The sequence below is a fragment of the Crinia signifera genome, chromosome 9 (genome assembly GCF_055691185.1).
Source record: "Crinia signifera chromosome 9, ASM5569118v1, whole genome shotgun sequence".
In the NCBI taxonomy this organism is placed as follows: domain Eukaryota; kingdom Metazoa; phylum Chordata; class Amphibia; order Anura; family Myobatrachidae; genus Crinia; species Crinia signifera.
Window position 1 is genome coordinate 32,326,271 of NC_139225.1, and position 17,676 is coordinate 32,343,946.

The 17,676-nt window shown below is 43.8% G+C and overlaps 1 protein-coding gene across 2 annotated transcripts in view; it reads right to left on the reverse strand.

The window, feature by feature from the left end:
* ZER1 (zyg-11 related cell cycle regulator) overlaps positions 1-17,676 on the reverse strand; it is a 62,303-nt gene that overhangs the window by 19,939 nt on the left and 24,688 nt on the right. The window contains exons 1-3 of one of the 2 annotated variants that reach the window (XM_083158718.1): positions 11,949-12,194; positions 2,497-2,759; positions 1,581-1,731 (exon numbers count right to left, since the gene is read on the reverse strand). In XM_083158718.1, the coding sequence (XP_083014844.1) occupies positions 1,581-1,731; positions 2,497-2,654 (309 nt within the window). In that variant the 5' untranslated portion in view covers positions 2,655-2,759; positions 11,949-12,194. Of the gene's footprint in view, positions 1-1,580; positions 1,732-2,496; positions 2,760-11,948; positions 12,195-17,676 lie in introns of those variants that run through there. The other variant, XM_083158719.1, reaches the window with a different exon arrangement.

Sequence of the window (17,676 nt, forward strand, 5' to 3'; positions counted from 1 at the left end):
TCTGTCTGTGCACAGATCACATTGCGCTCTATGTTGAACCGGACAAAGTGGGGGAAATAGAACGTGTACAGGTAATCATAGCCAACGGGCAAAGGATAACAGCTTCCTCTAATTGGCAGGGGCTGATTCAGAGGAGCACATGGACAAACCTTACTGCAACTCAGGGTACAAATTAATTTTTTCCACTGAATGCAGGATAAATACTGGCTACTTTTGCATGTAGCTGACATATACCAGGCAACCTTATATTGTATCTAAACGGCAACTTCGATTTTTGAAAACAGCTTGGTCAAATCGAAATCTCTCTGCACATTTTGACTATACAGTGATGTGAATTTGCAATTTGGTGATTGTCCTTCTCATTATAGGGGCCCCATTCAATTGTTTCTGGCCGCTGAAATGCACAAAAAAGTCAAGTGTTTCAGCACTTAAATGGGACTTTTGCAAAGCGCCCATTACTTTGGTCGTGTTTAGCTGCTATGTGCTGTCATTAGCCGCTATGTGCCTGAATATGGCCCTAAGCGTCTGGCCCCTGCTACGTTATTTGAACAAATCTATACATAGTTTACACTGTTTACACATTCAGGGGGTGATTCTGGTTGGTTTGCAAAAGCAAACTCCTTCTTTAATGGACAAAACCATGCAGCACTGCATGTGGGGCAGATGTAAAGTGCAGAGAGAGAGAGTTCAATTTCGAAACCCACCACAGAACCTAGGGTCAGCACCCCCCTGTTGCCCCACCCCCCTCTGTTGTTTACCGCCATCCCAGGATTGTTGCAGCCGCGGCTGCGGTTCAGCCCCAATAAAATTCCGGCTATATCCATGAAGTGGTTAAAGAAAGAGTTTGCTTTTGCAAACCAACCAGAATCACCCCCTCAGTTCCATCACGGTTATACCATATTTATCGATATTTACGCTCAAATACAGCAGCTCCTGCCTATTAAACACAGACAGGAGGACATTAGGCCTGGGTCAACAATGTCTAGGTTGACAATGACTAGGTTGGCACCTAAGAATGGTCATCATACCCTAGGTCGACATTGGCAGAAGGTCAACAAGCTTAAGGTCAACATGGACATGGTTGACATGACGTATTCATTTTTTTTTTTTAGAAACTGACCATTTTGGCGACAAAAAAGGAATTGGTGCCCCCATACTTAAAGTGACAGTGTGTGCCGAAGGCATGAAACCAAAAAGTTAGGGGCGTGATCACATAATATTACCAATTTACATTACACCATGCAGTAGCACCTGTTATTCCCCCCTCACCCTGTGGCCTGTGCTCTATCACCCTGATGCACTCCCTCACCACGCAGCCGGCGCTTTAACACACTGACACAATCCCTCACCCTGCGGCCTGTGCTCTATCACCCTTGATGCACTCCCTCACCTTGCAATCTGCGCTCTATCACACTGACGCACTACCTCACCCCGCAGCCTGCGCTCTCACACACCGACGCGCTAGCAGTCTGTAATTTGCACATTTGTGCTGCAGATCCAATGGGATCTAAATTAGGCCCATTGTTGCTACTGGAATCTGATCTATAAAAGCCCAGATAGACTGGTACCAGGATGCTTACTTGTTTAGAGATGGCTTCTAGATCTTGGTCTTGGACAATATCCTCCCGTAAATGTAGACGTGTGAGTCGGGTGCTCTGCGGCTCAGCGAATAAGGTGAAGAAGCTTTCGTGAGGCTCAAAACTACTGTCTGAATTCACCAGTTCAATGTACCTTACAGAAGAAATGATTTATGTCACAACCAAAAACTAGAATTATTATGTCACCAAACCCAGCTGAGAGCAACAACCAAGAAGGAAGAGGGAGATGGCTATAGGTCAGGCTTGGACAATTGGTGGCTTTTCATCTACTGCTGAACTACAATAATATGCTCTGCCGGCTAAAGATCCAGGAGTATTTAGCTGTTGTAAAACTACACATCCCAGCATGCCCTGTCACAGCTTTAGCATTCCATAATGGCAAAACTGTGGCAAGGTATGCTGGGACTAGTAGTTTCACTACAGCTGGAGAGCCACAGGTTGGCCAGGCCTGCTGTATGGAATCGCATTGCTGAGACTATACACACTGCAAGGAGATCCCATCACATCACAGGGTTTGTGGCTAGATGTGGGTTGGAAGCTATAGTAGAACCACAGCTGTTATATGATAAACTGAAACATTGGTTGACATTCAAAAGGTCGACACATGAACCCGGTCAACACGCTTTCCCAGGGGAACTCCCATGAAACGCTGGCTGTTCCCCTGCCCCAGCCCACTCTCTGCCCTCTTCCCTGCCTTTAGTGTACGAAAGCAGGGTGAGTGTGATGCTCGCCGACGGCGGTTGCGCATCGGGTCTGCACATTCACCGATACACATGCGCAGAACCAAAACATCGGTCCCCGCATCAAATTCGCAGGGGGACAATTTAAGCTGAATCAGGACCAAACCACACTGGACATATAGATGGACTATCACAGCTAGTCATGTACAGAAACATACTCATTCACCAGCCGGTCACAGATTTCACTGGGCAGGAAGATATCTGGGTGTAGGCGCAAGGTTTCATTGTCTAAGAGGTAGCAGAGAGTCCCCTTTAAGTTTCGGAGGCAGAAGTCAGTGCAGATGGTCATGAGAGACTCAGGGCTGTCAGATGCCATCTTGGTACAGTGCTGCAGAGGAAAGATACTGGATAGAAGGGGCACCAGACAGAAGGATGCCCTCCTCCTTGGTTAGCTTTTCTGGCTCATCGGGGGAGCACGACACTAGGACGAAAACAGAAATAAGAAGTTACCACCCTCAATACAAACATACTGTACACCTACCTTGTAACATGCTGAGGTTTCCTTGTTATAGTGGCTCCCTGCTCAACAGTAAAACCCCATTGCAGTGGTTTCTGAATGGTGTGCCTAGGTGGGTGCCAGATGACGCTCCGTCAGGGGGGATCCCGACAGTCAGTATCCCGACGTCTGAATCCTGACTGCCGGTGCTCCGACAAGGGATATCCCGTCTCACAGGGGCTATTCTCCCTTGGGGTAGCCCGCAGCAAACCTGCAAGGGGCTTCTTTGTGCTCGCCCCCATGTCGGAGCGAGATACCACACCCGCCTTGGCACCCTGGGATGCCGTAATGCCTCAGGTAGGTGGTCCAGGACCAAATCAAAATATTCCTGGTAAAAGTTACTGCCAAATCCAGTGCTAGAAGCAGCAGTGCACACCAAACACATATCTGTCCCTAAGGATGACCAGTAGGCACAATTTACTTCATTTAGTATTTTTTCATAGTCCAAATCGAACCGAAAATTACACCGCATCATACAGTATTAGCAGCAGTCGATGCAGATTGGAAAGCAGAAATAGACTGTGCAGGCAAGTCTATTTCTGCTAGATCGAAAGCAGTGCTATGCTACATTCTCTGTCCCTCCCTCGTGGCCGATGCCGGCAACCCGTCGGTCCCGGTGACCAGCACAAATGAATCAGTATCCAGGTGTACACCCCAATAATCGCCTACATACAGGGACCAGTGATTAGTGCTCTGGTGAGAACTGTCATTCATCAGGTCTTTCTGCGCTGCTATGTGACCCCCCCATGAGGAAGTGGCAGCTCACTTCACAGCACCGGGGGCCACTAACCAGAAGAAGCACCAATCACCAATCCCTGGTTTCTGGTGAATAATCAGCAGGGGGAGGGCTTTGTAGTTGCAATGAGAGGGTGGGGGCTGTCGGCAGCGATAGTTGCAGCACTATGCATGTATGCAGCCCATACTTGGGGTCGTTTTCTTGAAAGCTCTGTCCCTGCATATAGTAACTTATACATCGGTGTAATTAGGGTGGCCAATCCCGGGATCAGCGGGATCCCTGGATTTTCTCCTAAAATCACCGGGATTTCAAGATTGCACTAATGTGTTGTGGTTTTTTTTCCGATATTATCATATTATCACATCATCAGATGAGGATGGTAATAATATGCACCCAAATTGAGAAAAGGTAAAAGAAGGGAAACAGTAGCTATGTATGAGTTCTACCTTTATGTTACGATGTGTCCCCATGCATGGGAGTATAATATAGTCCTGTGCTTGTATTGGACGCTGTCATTATTGCCATGTCTAATAAAGGTCATTCACATTCTCTCTGAGTCACTGGCACGACACGGCCCGTCATTCCTTTACGCAACCTAATCTGATCAACAAATCTGATATACAAAGCACTAGACTGTAACTCACACAGGATAATCTGATGGATGAGTAATAAGCACAATCATGCACTGCTATCAAGAGACAAAGGCGTCAACTTATTAATACCCCTTTTCCTCGGGGTACCCAAATGTAACCCCTTTCCTGCTAGTGTTGGGTGGGTGACATCATCGGGAGGCGGGGCCCAGGCGGTGCTGGGAGATTAGACCCAGCGGCGGCTTTTACATTACAGTGAACACAACCTGTTTCCACTGCCCCTGAACACGGGAGCATCCCGGCTCCAACCCGGGTAATTACCCAGGTTGGATTGCCAGGGCAGTGGACCTGAGATTTTTCCTTGGGACGCGTTTCCACTAGCAAAAAAAAAAAAAACTGTTATTTTTGCTTTTGGAAAAGGGGTAGAAGATGGGGGTCCTATTGAAGATGGGAGGTTGTCCATAGCAACCAATCAGAATCTATCTATTAACTTCTAAAAGGTGCTTATAAGAAGTTGAATCTGATTGGTTGCTGTGGGCAACCTCTCATCTTCAAAAAAACTCCCATCTTAGTAAAGTGTGCGCTAATGAGGTGAATGTATTTGGACCCCAGCGGCTACTCTGCATGTCAGCATGTCACATGTTCACACCAGCTCAGCGGGGGAATGGTTTATTCCATCTGCAAAGGAGCAAATCATTGAGGCTCAATGACAATGTTGTATATTATCCTACTGGTATAGAGGAAATACCATTAATGAGAAACAGTCTCTTGCTCAGTGGCTGGGGGACACTGGACCATGGCATTGCCTAAACCCTCAGGAGGAATCACCTATGGTTTTGGGATCCGGTTGCTAGGTCAACACATGAAATAGGTCGACATGACAGGGACAGAATGTCGACACGTGCATTAGTTCGACAATTGGAAGGGTGACATAAGTTTTTCACGTTTTTTTTAAGCCGACAGACAGTATTTCATACCAAGGAAGAATAATAGACCAGATTGAAGTTTAAAAAATTCACAAAACAAAAAAAAACATTTTTGTAGATATCATAATGTGATTCCAATACTGAAGATTAAATACACGATCCATTATCTAATCAAATGAAATTACCTCGTTTGGATGCTTGTAACATGCATGATGTACAAGAGGCAGTTCCCACAATAACATTACACAAGTGGCAGTATGGGAAGATGGGTCTTCCTCTGGAACACTGAGGTCAGTTCTCCTACTGGACAGACACGTGCCCCCCTTAGAAGATTACGCAAACATTTCCATTGCTAATCGTACCTTAGGGTTGACCTCTGTTGTAGCAGGAAAGTGCTGTGAATGGAGCCGCTGGCTTCCAGAGCACTGACTACACTGACTGGGGGCAGGCTAAAAACCTCAGCTCAGGTGTTGTATCCGTATCATTTCTAGTGTAACAGACTCCCCGTGGTATCACTGGAAATGTTTTCCTAATCTTCTAAGGGTAACATTGGTATTGCATGCATAACCATATCATTTCCAGTGTAACAGACTCCCCATGGTATCACTGGTAGTGTTTACCTAATCTTCTGGGGGGGGGGGACTGATATTTCATGCATAATTTTCAATAAAACAGGCTTCCCATGGTATTCCTTGATAATGTTTTACTAATCTTCCATGGGGTGGCATTCGTATTGCATGCATAACCATAAAGTCCCCCATACACTGGTCCGACTTGTCCTGAGGACAAGTCGTACCCAACTTCCCCTGAGCTCCCCTCCAGTAGCTACCTGGGAGGCTCACTTATGATTTTGCGGTACTTGTTTCCGAGCACGGCGCCCACTACTTTATTTGCGTAGAGGGCTATTCGGGGTAAGGAAATCGCATCCTATCTTATTAATGTACTCACTGACTTAGCCCATTAAAAAGATAGGATGCGATAAAAAAATCGCATCGCATCTCATGCCACTAATGGCATGTAATGCGATTTTTTTTTAATCGCATCCTATCTTTTTAATGGGCTAAGTCAGTAAATACATGTAAAAGATAGAACGCCCCCCCCCCCACACACACTGTCCACGCCACCCCAAAGCGTGGCGAGCGCCGCGAGGGGTGGTGGAACGCGTCCTCCGACTTTTTCATTACCCCACTATCCACGTCAAGTTGATTTTATAAAGTGTGGCGAGCACAGTGAGCTACCAAGCCCGAAGCGTGGCCTCGGGCTCGGTGGCTCGCTGCGCTCGCCATACTATATAAAGTCAACTCCACACCGACGTGGATAGTGGGGTAATGAAAAAGTTGCCACACTTCGGGGTGGCGTGGATAGTGCGTTAGACATATAACAAAAATAAATAAATTTCAAAATAAAAAAATACTAAATCGCATCGCATTCGATGCGATTTCCTTACGGTGCCGTACGTAGAAAATCTGGGCACCGTGCTACGAAACAAGTACCGATTTTCCACTTGATCTGCCATTTTTTACATGGGATAAATCTCATGCAATTTATCCCAGGTAAATTTTCGGGGGAGCTGCGGGGGCAGGACAGTTAAAAAAACAAAACCTGGGCAGCGGCAGGGCAGGGCTGAGCTCCCGAGGGGAGTGTGGTGACCTTGCAGCATCTCGCAGTGGGTAGTGTCCGGAACGCGCTGAGTGGATCTGCAGCCAGCGTTGGCAGAATTTAGGCACACACCTACGGATCAGATAAACACATAGCGGGTGCTATAAAGCACCCACGATGTTCCACTGATGGGTCCGATTGCGACACATTATGTCCTTCTGGTGCAACTACAGTGTGCAGGTCCGATGCGCACGGGTCCGCGCATCGGACCCAAAGGCATGTCTCATACACACGATTTGGACCAATATCACAGCCCAAACGTCTAAATCAGCCCAAATCGGTCCAGTGTATGGGGGCCTTAATGTTTCCAGCGTAACAGACTCCTCAGAGTATCCCCAGAAATGTTTTCCTAATCTTCTAAGGGGGACATTTGTATTGCATGCATAACCATAATGTTTCCAGCGTAACAGACTACCCATGGTATCACTGGAAATGTTTTCCTAACCTTAAAAGGGGGACATTTGTATTACATGCATAACTCCAACTAACCATAGAACATGAAGTATTTGTGTTTATAGGGAACACAACAGACATTATAATGTCGGCATTGCAGATAAGTTCATGATTGGTGTTGACATTATGCAGTGTTCGCCCTACACCTAAACAGTGAGGAAGATGGATCTTATTTTTGAAGGGCAAAATTTAAATCGTGCTGTATCGCTGCAGCTGCTGTCCTCACTGCTAAGTGAGGTGCTACAGTGACAACTGTAATGTCACACATGTATCGCTTTTGTTGAACCTCACCCGTTTACGGATGTTGGAAGCATCCAAATGAGGTCATTTTATTATATGAATGAAGAGGTCTTCCATTATTAAAATCACATTATGAGATCCGCAATGTTTTTTATTCTTCTGCTTTAATATTTAGGGGTATATTTACTAAGATTGAAGATGGGATGTTGCCCATTGCAACCAATCAGAATCGACTTCTTATTTATTTAGCACCCTCTATAGGAGAATAGATATAATCTGATTGGTTGCCTATAGCAACATCCCACCTTCAATAAACCTCCCATTTTAGCAAATAAACCCCTTAGTGTGTATTTGTACAGATATAGGGTGACATTTAATAGGCTGAGAGATTCAGAAAGTGAGAGATTTGATAAGAAATCTCCAGTTTTTTTAAAGCGGCAATCATTTACACTACAAAATCAAACTGGTTTTGCAGTGTAAATGATTGCCGCTTTAAAAAAAAAAAAAAACCTGCAGATGTCTTACCAAATCTCTCACTTTCTGAATCTCTCATCCTAATCAATTTTCCCCATAGTGTTTAAATCCATAATACTTATTCTCCTCAAGGTCCATACACACTGGGCGACTATGCCCAGCATGTATGGACAGCGATGATAGCGGTCATCGCTGCGGGGAAAGCCGCTCAGTGCATATACACTGCTTGGAACCACCAGAGAGGGGATGGGATGGGGGGAGGGGGGCGTTGCATAGTGAAGCGCTATGCAAAGCTGTCCTGAAAGCCGCTCATTCCCGGCGATGTTGCGGGAGCGCTCAGCAGCGCTCACCGCCGGGCCATACACACTGGGCGTCTTTGAGCTGAAAGCCGCTCAAACCAGTGTGTATCAGCCTTAAGGAAGAGCTACTGAAAACCCTTTCACGTCAAATGTCTAGTCAGGCTCAACAGCCCTAGAGCTAGTAGCAGATCCAATGGTGAGCCACTTTAAAATAGGAACATTAACATCGTTCAAGATACAATGTAGACCATTTTTTTTTTATTTCAAATAAATACAATTAATTTCGACATTTAAAATTTTGCAAAAAAACTAACAAAATTTGGATGGCAAAGGGTTAAACTAGACTAGAACCTATCGATATGTAACATTACAGGTTGAGTATCCCTTATACAAAATGCTCAGGACCAGAAGCATTTTGGATAATGGAATATTTCGTATTTCGGAATATTTTTATAATTCAATGAAGGTATCAATCTTGAGGTATCTAGCATTTATGTTTTATAAACACAAATATATTTTATTTATGCATGAAACAAGGTTTTCAAACATGAAACAAAATTTCTGTAACTTATCATCATGTTACATACCATGTCCCCAATAGTGCCAGTTACGTACAATGTCCCCAGCACTGCCAGTCACATATCATGTCCCCAGTAGTACCAGAGGCTGGTGTCCCCAGTAGTACCAGAGGCTGGTGTCCCCAGTAGTACCAGAGGCTGGTGTCCCCAGTAGTACCAGAGGCTGGTGTCCCCAGTAGTACCAGAGGCTGGTGTCCCCAGTAGTACCAGAGGCTGGTGTCCCCAGTAGTACCAGAGGCTGGTGTCCCCAGTAGGTTTTTCACAAAAATAAAAAAATACATTCTGGAAACTATGGTTTTCTGAATAATTTGGATAAGGGATCCTCAACCTGTACTTATATATAAATATTTGAATTTCTATTATTTTCATTTCTTTTACTCATACATACATTATGCTTTTTTAGCACCCTGCACAATTTCACCCACACAAGAACTAAACACAAACACAGAAAGTAACAAAATCACCACAGTAATATATAAAATAGTCATACACATGTGAGTGTGTAGATACAGATATACATCTACACTACATACATCGCTAGAAATGCGCATTTTAAATAAATAAAACCTATATAGTTTAATACTTTTACCCCCAAATTATTTTTCTTGCCCTCTAAAATGTGTGCATTTCAAACCCAGATGTGAATGACGATATGCTTTTCAATGGATTATCTAACGCCAACTTTCCCTGAACTGAGTCACATGACAGTCAGCATCAGCAGACCTAAGAACATTGTTTATCTTAATAAAGTTATACAAAAAGATAGTTATAAGAAAGACAAAGTCCATGGACATACATCATAAGAACATAATGAACCTTCTGCAAATACTTCATAACTATGATTCATACACTACACATTGCAGACTTATCTCTACAATGCAGTCTAACCAGAATTAAAATTAGAATGATTTTTGTCCCCATTACAGTGGTGGTGACTCTTGTGGATGGAACCAATGCAGCCAGTAACACAAAAACAAACGAACGCATTAATGATGAACAATACATAGTGGTTGATTCAGGGTTGGGAGCAAAGCAGAGAGAGCAACTTACTTTTCATTTGGAACAAACCATGTTGCAATTTAAGGGGTGCAAATGCAATATTTTTTTTTGTTTTTTTTAATGGAGATTTTACTGGCTGCTTTGCATGTAGCCCAGAAATGCTGGGTAGCTTCATCTATATACAGAAATTTAGATTTAAGCCACTCCCAAATCAATATATTTGTACACATTTTACATCTGCCCCTCTGCAGTACAAAATGTAGTTACCAATGTGCAAAGTTTTTTGTTTTTTTGCTATCTCAAAATCAGACCCATAGTTCCTAGTGAATTGATACGGTAAGGAACTTAAAACTATCGTACAAAACAGTTCCTCGTGTCTGCAATTTGTAAAAATAACTCATAGGAACAAAATGTATTTTGTCACAAAGGTTAATAAATACAATGCTGTGTTTAAAGTAAAAACCGAAGTAGGTTATGACGAAAACCCACATTGATTGTTTAATGCACGCTGCCATATTGAATTGAAGAAGCCAACTTGCTTAACCATTTGCACCTCCCACAAAAAAAGACAAAAACAAAAATATTTTTAATTTCCAGATTGTTTTCTCGGTTACAATATCTACAGGCACCGAACCACGTGTTCGGAAGGGGGCTTTGCATAGACTGCAAAACACCTATCAGCCACCCTTACAATGTACAAAGTTGTTGCTTTTTTTCTAGAGTATAAGCAAATTTATTAAGGCATCACTAATCTAAAAGCTTCTTATTGATCAATTTATTAAAAAAAAAAAAGTAAATTGTGCTTACTTGTCACCCTAAGCTTCAGGACTAAATGAGCGATATCGTATGTAGTATCACTTAAGCATGGGATACCTCAGCAACTGCCTGCCGGCTGGATTGCGTAAGATACATTGTATGCAATCCCATCCATGTATGCGCATTGCAGCCATAACGATATCTGGATCTGATGCGCACAGGACAGCGAAGCGGATTGGAATTGGACAAAAATCACATACGATATGGCACTTTTCACACAATTTATTGGCCCAATGGATTGAAATTATGTGAAAATGGGTCATATTATACTAGGGTATGGAGGCCTTTCCTATGTATGGTGCTTTTGACCATAAATAATTTGTTGTGGTCCTGGTCCAGTAACCCAAGGCACCCCTGAAAGTGTCTCGCATCGCTCCAGATACACAGGAACCACTTATCTACCGACTTGGGGCCAGCTTCTCGTAAGCCCCGTACACACGGGGGAGATATATTGCTCAGCCATATATGCTGAGCCATATATTGTTTAGTTTCTCCTTTTCATTAGCGACCAGAGATGGTCGCTGATGAAAAAGAAACTGCCGGGGGAGCCCGGCAGTGGTAATCAGCTGGTCACAGGAGCATGTTCCTGCGACCAGCGATCACTACAGGGGTAAAAACAGGAGCGCGCACCCGGCGATATATCGCCGGTGCACACTCCCATCGTGGGCAATATGGTCGCTTAGCGACCATATTTCCCGCGATATTGTACTAAATCGCCCCCGTGTGTACGCACCTTAAGTTTCAAAAGTGATAAAATGGAGAGTGATAAACAGCCAGCCAATCAGCTCCTGTCTGACATTTTTCAAACACAGTCTGTGACATGGCAGGTAGGAGCTGATTGGCTGGCTGTTTATCACTCTCCATTTTATCACTTTTGAAGCTTAGAGAATCTGGCCCTTGGTCACTTGCGACAAAATAATAGAATACTTGTTGCAATACTTCTACGTAAACCCCATAAAATAAATAAATACCCTAAATACACGGCTTTTATAATAACGATAAAATGTATGCAATCCTTTTGCATATGATGTATCGTATACGATCCTAGTCATGGCTACGGGATACAATAAATCCTTGTGGCACACATGACGATCCCCAGAACCGAGGCACACGGGAGCGCCCATAGAATGTAAGTCACATACGATATGGCACTTTTTATTCGATTTATCGGTCCGATGTGTCTAAATCGTGTGAAACAGGGCCATATTGTATAAGTGTATGAGGCCTTAAGGTGACATTGTATCAGGATGTGCACAGCCCTGCCAGGGCACTAGGACAGCCCGGTACCCGCACTACACTGCCAGCAGTGGGCAGCCGGACCGTGTTTCCAGGGGACACTCTCACCCTTTGATGGCCAGTAGTGTGGCGTCCCGCAGCTTCCACTTCCACCCCGAGGCCAGGCCTCCTGATCACCCCTGGGGACTCCTCCTGCCGGTGCTCGGCACAGACACGGCGGCTCAGGGCTAGGTGTCTCCGTCCCGGGCCGTGCTCACAGCCGATCCTCCTCCTTCTCCTCCTCCTCCTCTTCACTGGGTATCCTACGGGCTCCGCTGTCAACAAATTCCGCCATCACTTCCGGCCTGCCCCCATAGCAACCGGACCGCTTCTGTTACATCAGCAGCTGTCCCCCAGAAACATTGACCAGGCACTTCAGTTCCACAACACACAGTCTAGCTTCCTTTACAGGGCTGAACATTGAAATGGATGACAAAAAGATAAACTGCAAAAGCTCGGCCATGGTGGGAATAGGACTGTGCCAGGGTGTTGTATAAACACAGCAGGAATTATTATCACAGTGATATGTGTATAGATGTATCAAGCGGTGATCCCCTGTTTTCCATGCTTTTTGGTTAAAACTATAAAGTAAAAGGGTTATTTCCCCTTCTCAGTATGTAAAAAGCAAAGGCATGTCTGATTTTTGCAATTGCACTTAACTTGCTCTGCAATAATGCTGGCACCATTGCCGGCACTTTCAGCAAAATCACTAACTTGCCATGAAGGTGCTGTGGTTATATGCATGTTCCATCCCCTCAACCTTAAGACTTTTATACATGTTGACTATTTGCACCTGCCAAACTAATACACAGTTCCTCAAACTCGGTCCCTGTCACACAGTGCATGGCACTAACTTGCCATGAAGGTGCTGTGGTTATATGCATGTTCCATCCCCTCAACCTTAAGACTTTTGTACATATACTATTTGCACCTGCCAAACTAATGCACATTTTCTCAAACTCAAAACATAAATTGTGTGGGTTCCTGAGGACCGAGTTTGAGAACCCCTGAACTCACGCATTTTGACTACAGGGGGTCAACCTATTGACTGTTGACCTAGTGAGTGACGACATATCATCCGTAACCCGCAGCATCTGTGTATAGTTTGCCTACCCAAAGTAGGGATGGCCATTGACCATCGATGATTCCTAATAATCAATGGTTTAGGGTCATTGTAGAATAGTTTTGCCATTGATGGGGGAGAACAAGGTGGTTTCTCTCCATCAATGGCAAGCGTAACCGAATAGTAGATTTTTTTCTCCCCAAAGGGCCAGGACACAGAGTATAGTTCTGCCCCCTGACAAACCCTAAAGCCCCGCCTCCAGATTCTGATTGGCCCACAGGACAGTTAAAGAAAATGGATGACCATCAATAGGTAAAATCATCAATGGTCATCCATTGCATAGTAGGACACCATCGATGGGCAGTTTGACTATTGTCTTCAATGGCAGCCATCGACGGCAATAGCAATGATGGACACATACCTCCCAACATAAATTGAAGAATAGGGACACGAAATAGCGCCCAAAAAGGGGGCGTGTTGTATGCAAATGAGGTATCCACTTATGCAAAATAGGGCACACCCCCGTTTTTGGCCACTGCGGTGCTGAATAGATGCTGTGTCTATTCTGTCAGATTGGGGGGACTCCCAACTGCTGCCCCCCCCCCCCCCCTCGCAACGGGACACCGGATGCGGGAACGTGACATCCCCAAAAACCGTGACGTTCCGGAGTTTAGCGGGACAGTTGGGCGGTATGATGGACATCCTTTACCCAATAAAAAAAAAAAGAAGAATAGAGATGAGGGAGTTGCAGCTAAGGACTTTGGGAGGTGACTGACTTTAAAAAAAAAAAAAATATGCATCTTGTGATTAAGTTTCTGACTGAATAAAGCCACAGTTGTAATGTATATAGCAGCCAATGTACAAAAACATGTAGAACACCCATATTGTTAGCACAAAGTTTATGAAAGACTTGACTGTATATTTTTTCAGTGCCGACCTTATGTAAGAATAAAATGCATGGATTTCACGGTCATTTTCTCATTCAGCCAAGTAATCATATGCCTCCCTGTAAGCGTGAGAAGTTCAGCAGGGCCCTCGTGATTATGTAATAATGATGTAATAAGACGATACACTCAGATTAACATGTGGAATAGAAAACTAACTCTAGACTCTAGACCTGGCAGTAGAGATGCATCATTGCTGCTCTGCAAAGCAGTGCAGGCTTCCCAGCTGCTCAGAGGGGTATGGATGGTCGACACCATTAGGTCAACATGCATTTAGGTCGACATATGTCGGCATGACTTTAGGTCGACAGGGTCATTAGGTCGACATGACTTTAGGTCATTAGGTGAACATGGGTAAGGTCGACAGGCTCATTATGTCGGCATGGTTTGTTTGTTTTTTGTTTACCGGAATGTTAACACAGTCAGCATAAACACTAAAATATAGCACAGCGTCCCCTCACTTAAAAAAAAAAAAAAACAGTAAAAAAAAAACCATGAATGACCCTGTCGACCTTACCCACGTCAACCTAATGACCCTGTCGACCTAGTCCATGTTGACTTTAAGCCATGTCAACCTTCCTGCGTGTCGACCTTAAGTCATGTCGACATAAATGCATGTCGACCTAATGGTGTCGACTTAATACTTGTCGACCATCATGCTGGTGACCCAATGACCGTGCCACCATCTACTGGGTTGCAGCAGCTGCGTGTAACATCATGCGGCAGCTGCACCCCCCCCCCCCCACACCCCCCAATGTGATATATGAAATATATATTTCCAGAATATTAGGCCTAATTCAACTGTGAGCACAAATGAGCTATTGTATGCAAATGTCTTACTGTGCATGAGTCTAAGCCGCAGTGTATACACGCAGTGATTTAATTGCGATGGCTGTTGTACCGAGGGTCCTATATGTCTTTGATAAGACTACTATAGGTATATAAGAGAGGTCTTCATGCAGCCCCTATATTCCCTCAGAATCAGACACGTTCACCGGTACTTCAGCATCTGCCAGGACTTATGCTCTCCTGCTATAGTATTTCATCAAAGCACAGGAACTAAGCATTGGTAATATGACTGCAATGCATAGGAATGGAGATTCACTAGAGGACCAGGTGGCGCAGTGGATATCGAACAAAGGAACCAGTCTAACAGGACAGAGGACCAAGAAGGCACCAAAGTCACTGAGCCGTACCAAATATACAATACAGACAATACCGGATAGTAGAGCAGTACAGGTTTGGCAGGCAGAGAACAAACCAACAGAATACTTCCATGAGAATAATTATCGCACGGACCAGGACCAGCAGTAGGCGTGGAGACTCAAACTATAACTGGTAGGATAGTTTTGGTGCGAATGGAGATTTGAAAGGACAGCCAACCAATCACAGGAGGCCCAGAGAAGACAGGTACTTAGGGGGAGATTTAATAAGATGAGAGATTCAGAAAGTGAGAGATTTGGTAAGAAATCTCCAGGTTTTTTAAAGCGGCAATCATTTACACTGCAAAAAAAAAAAAAAAAACAGTTTGATTTTGCAGTTGTAAATGATTGCCGCTTTAAAAACCGGGCGATTTCTCACAAAATCTCTCACTTTCTGAATCTCTCATCCTATTAAATCTCACCCTTAGTGCCTAAGTCAGTGGTTCCCAAACTGTGTGCTGTGGCTCCCTGGGGTGCCTCGGGACACTTGCAGGGGTGCCACCGGTTGGTGGTCTAGGACAATTCAAATTATTTATGATCAATTATTTATGGACAAAGCCAGTGCTGGTGGCTGCCAATCATAAACTATGTGTACAAACAGAAGCAAATCCTGCCTTTTAACACATAACTGAACCTAAAAAGCACATATAAACACAATCTACTTACTTTTATATATTGTTTAGGCCTAGGGTTGCCATGGAAAAATTCTGATACTCTGGGGTGCCGTGATTCTAAAAAGATTGGGAACCCCTGGCCTAAGTTCAAACATTGCACATAGCAGCAAGCACTGTCCTCGGGCATCCTGTTTGCCAGGCAACAGGCGGTAACTGTCAGCCCCTGCGTGTCCCCGACATGCTGCCCTGGTTGCAAGGCGACCGCCGGAGGTTACGCCAAGACCCGGCTATTGCCAGACTACTGGATGCGAGAGCCAGAGTGCAAGAACCAGGGACAGAAGTCCTTAAAGGATATAAACTGGAAGGAATTTTTTAGAGGTCTGGATACTACTAAAAGGTGGCAAACTTTTAAAAAATACTGCAGGAGGGCACTGATAAATGTATTCCTAGGGTAAATAAAAGAACAAATGTCAAAAGGAAACCTATGTGGCAAAGTCAAATTTGAAATCGCTAAAAATAAAGGAGGGCATTCAAAGCGTTTAAACAAGATGGGACACCCAAATCATTTGCTGAACATAAAGAATATAATAAGAAATGTAAAAATACAATCAAGATGGCTATATTAGAGACTGAATGCAAAATAGCCGCAGATAGCAAATCTAATCCCAAAAAATTCTACAGTTATATAAATAGGAGACAGTTCAAGAAGGAAAATATTGGCCCACTAAAAAAATAAGCAGGGTTCCCTGGTAATAGAAGGGAAAGAGTCAGCAGAATTATAAAAAAAAAAAATTGCTTCGCTATTTACAAGGGAAGAATCTTCAGAAGATCTCCCACAGATTAAATGCTCGGCTCTTGATTGCTCCCAAACTGTATGTTTGAGTGAGGAAATAGTCAAAAACAGATTACCTAACCTAAATAGTAACAAATCTCCTGGCCCGGGCAAAATACAAACTAGTATACTAAAAGAATTGAGTTCTGTCATAGCACTACCATTATATCTGATATTCGGGGAATCAATAAACCAACTGGGACTGGAGCATAGCTAACATAGTACCAATATGGAAGAAAGGTAGCAAAACTAACCCTGAAAATGATAGAATGGTCAGCCTTAAGGCCCATACACACTAGAATATTATCTTTCCAATCTGGCTGGTTGGAATAAAAATCTGGACCTTTTTGGGAACAAATTACAGTCAACCATTTGCTCCCAAAAGTTGGAAAATGGACAAAAACAGTCATCTTCAGAAATAGATTTAACCAATTTGTCTGAATTACCATTTTCGTCTATTTTCCGTGTTTAGGAGCAAATGGTCAATTGTCATTTGCTCTCCAAATAAATCCAGATTTTCACTCCAACCGGCCAGATTGGAAATATAATCTTCTAGAGTGTATGGGCCTTACATCCTTTGTGGGGAAAATATTAGAAGGAATAATAAGAGATATCCAACATTTCTTAGAACAGGAGAAGGTGATAAGTAAGGCTCAGCATGGATTCATCCAAAATACATTCTCAGTCGAATTTAATTAGCTTCTACAAGGAAGTCAGTGGGGGGGTGGACTTAGGGAAATCTGTTGATGTAATACTTCTAGGTTTTGCTAAAGCTTTTGAAACTGTGCCTCATAAAAGGTTATTAATAAAACTAGGTAATTTAGGTTTAGGAGCTCAAATTTGTAATTGGATTAAAAACTCGTTGCACAATCTGGGACAGCGAGTGGTGGTAAATGGCATACATTCCAGCTGGGGTAAGGACCAATGTGGAGTCCCACAAGGTTCAAAATTGGGACCCACCTTGTTTAATATACTCATGAATGATATTGACAAGTAGTGACATAGTAGTGACATAGTAGTGACAAAGGGCCTTATTCTAGTTCACTCTTTCTGACAAAATCCTTCTTAGATGGACAAAACCATGTGCACTGCAGGGGGGCAGATATAAAATGTGCAGATAGAATTAGATTTGGGTGAGTTAT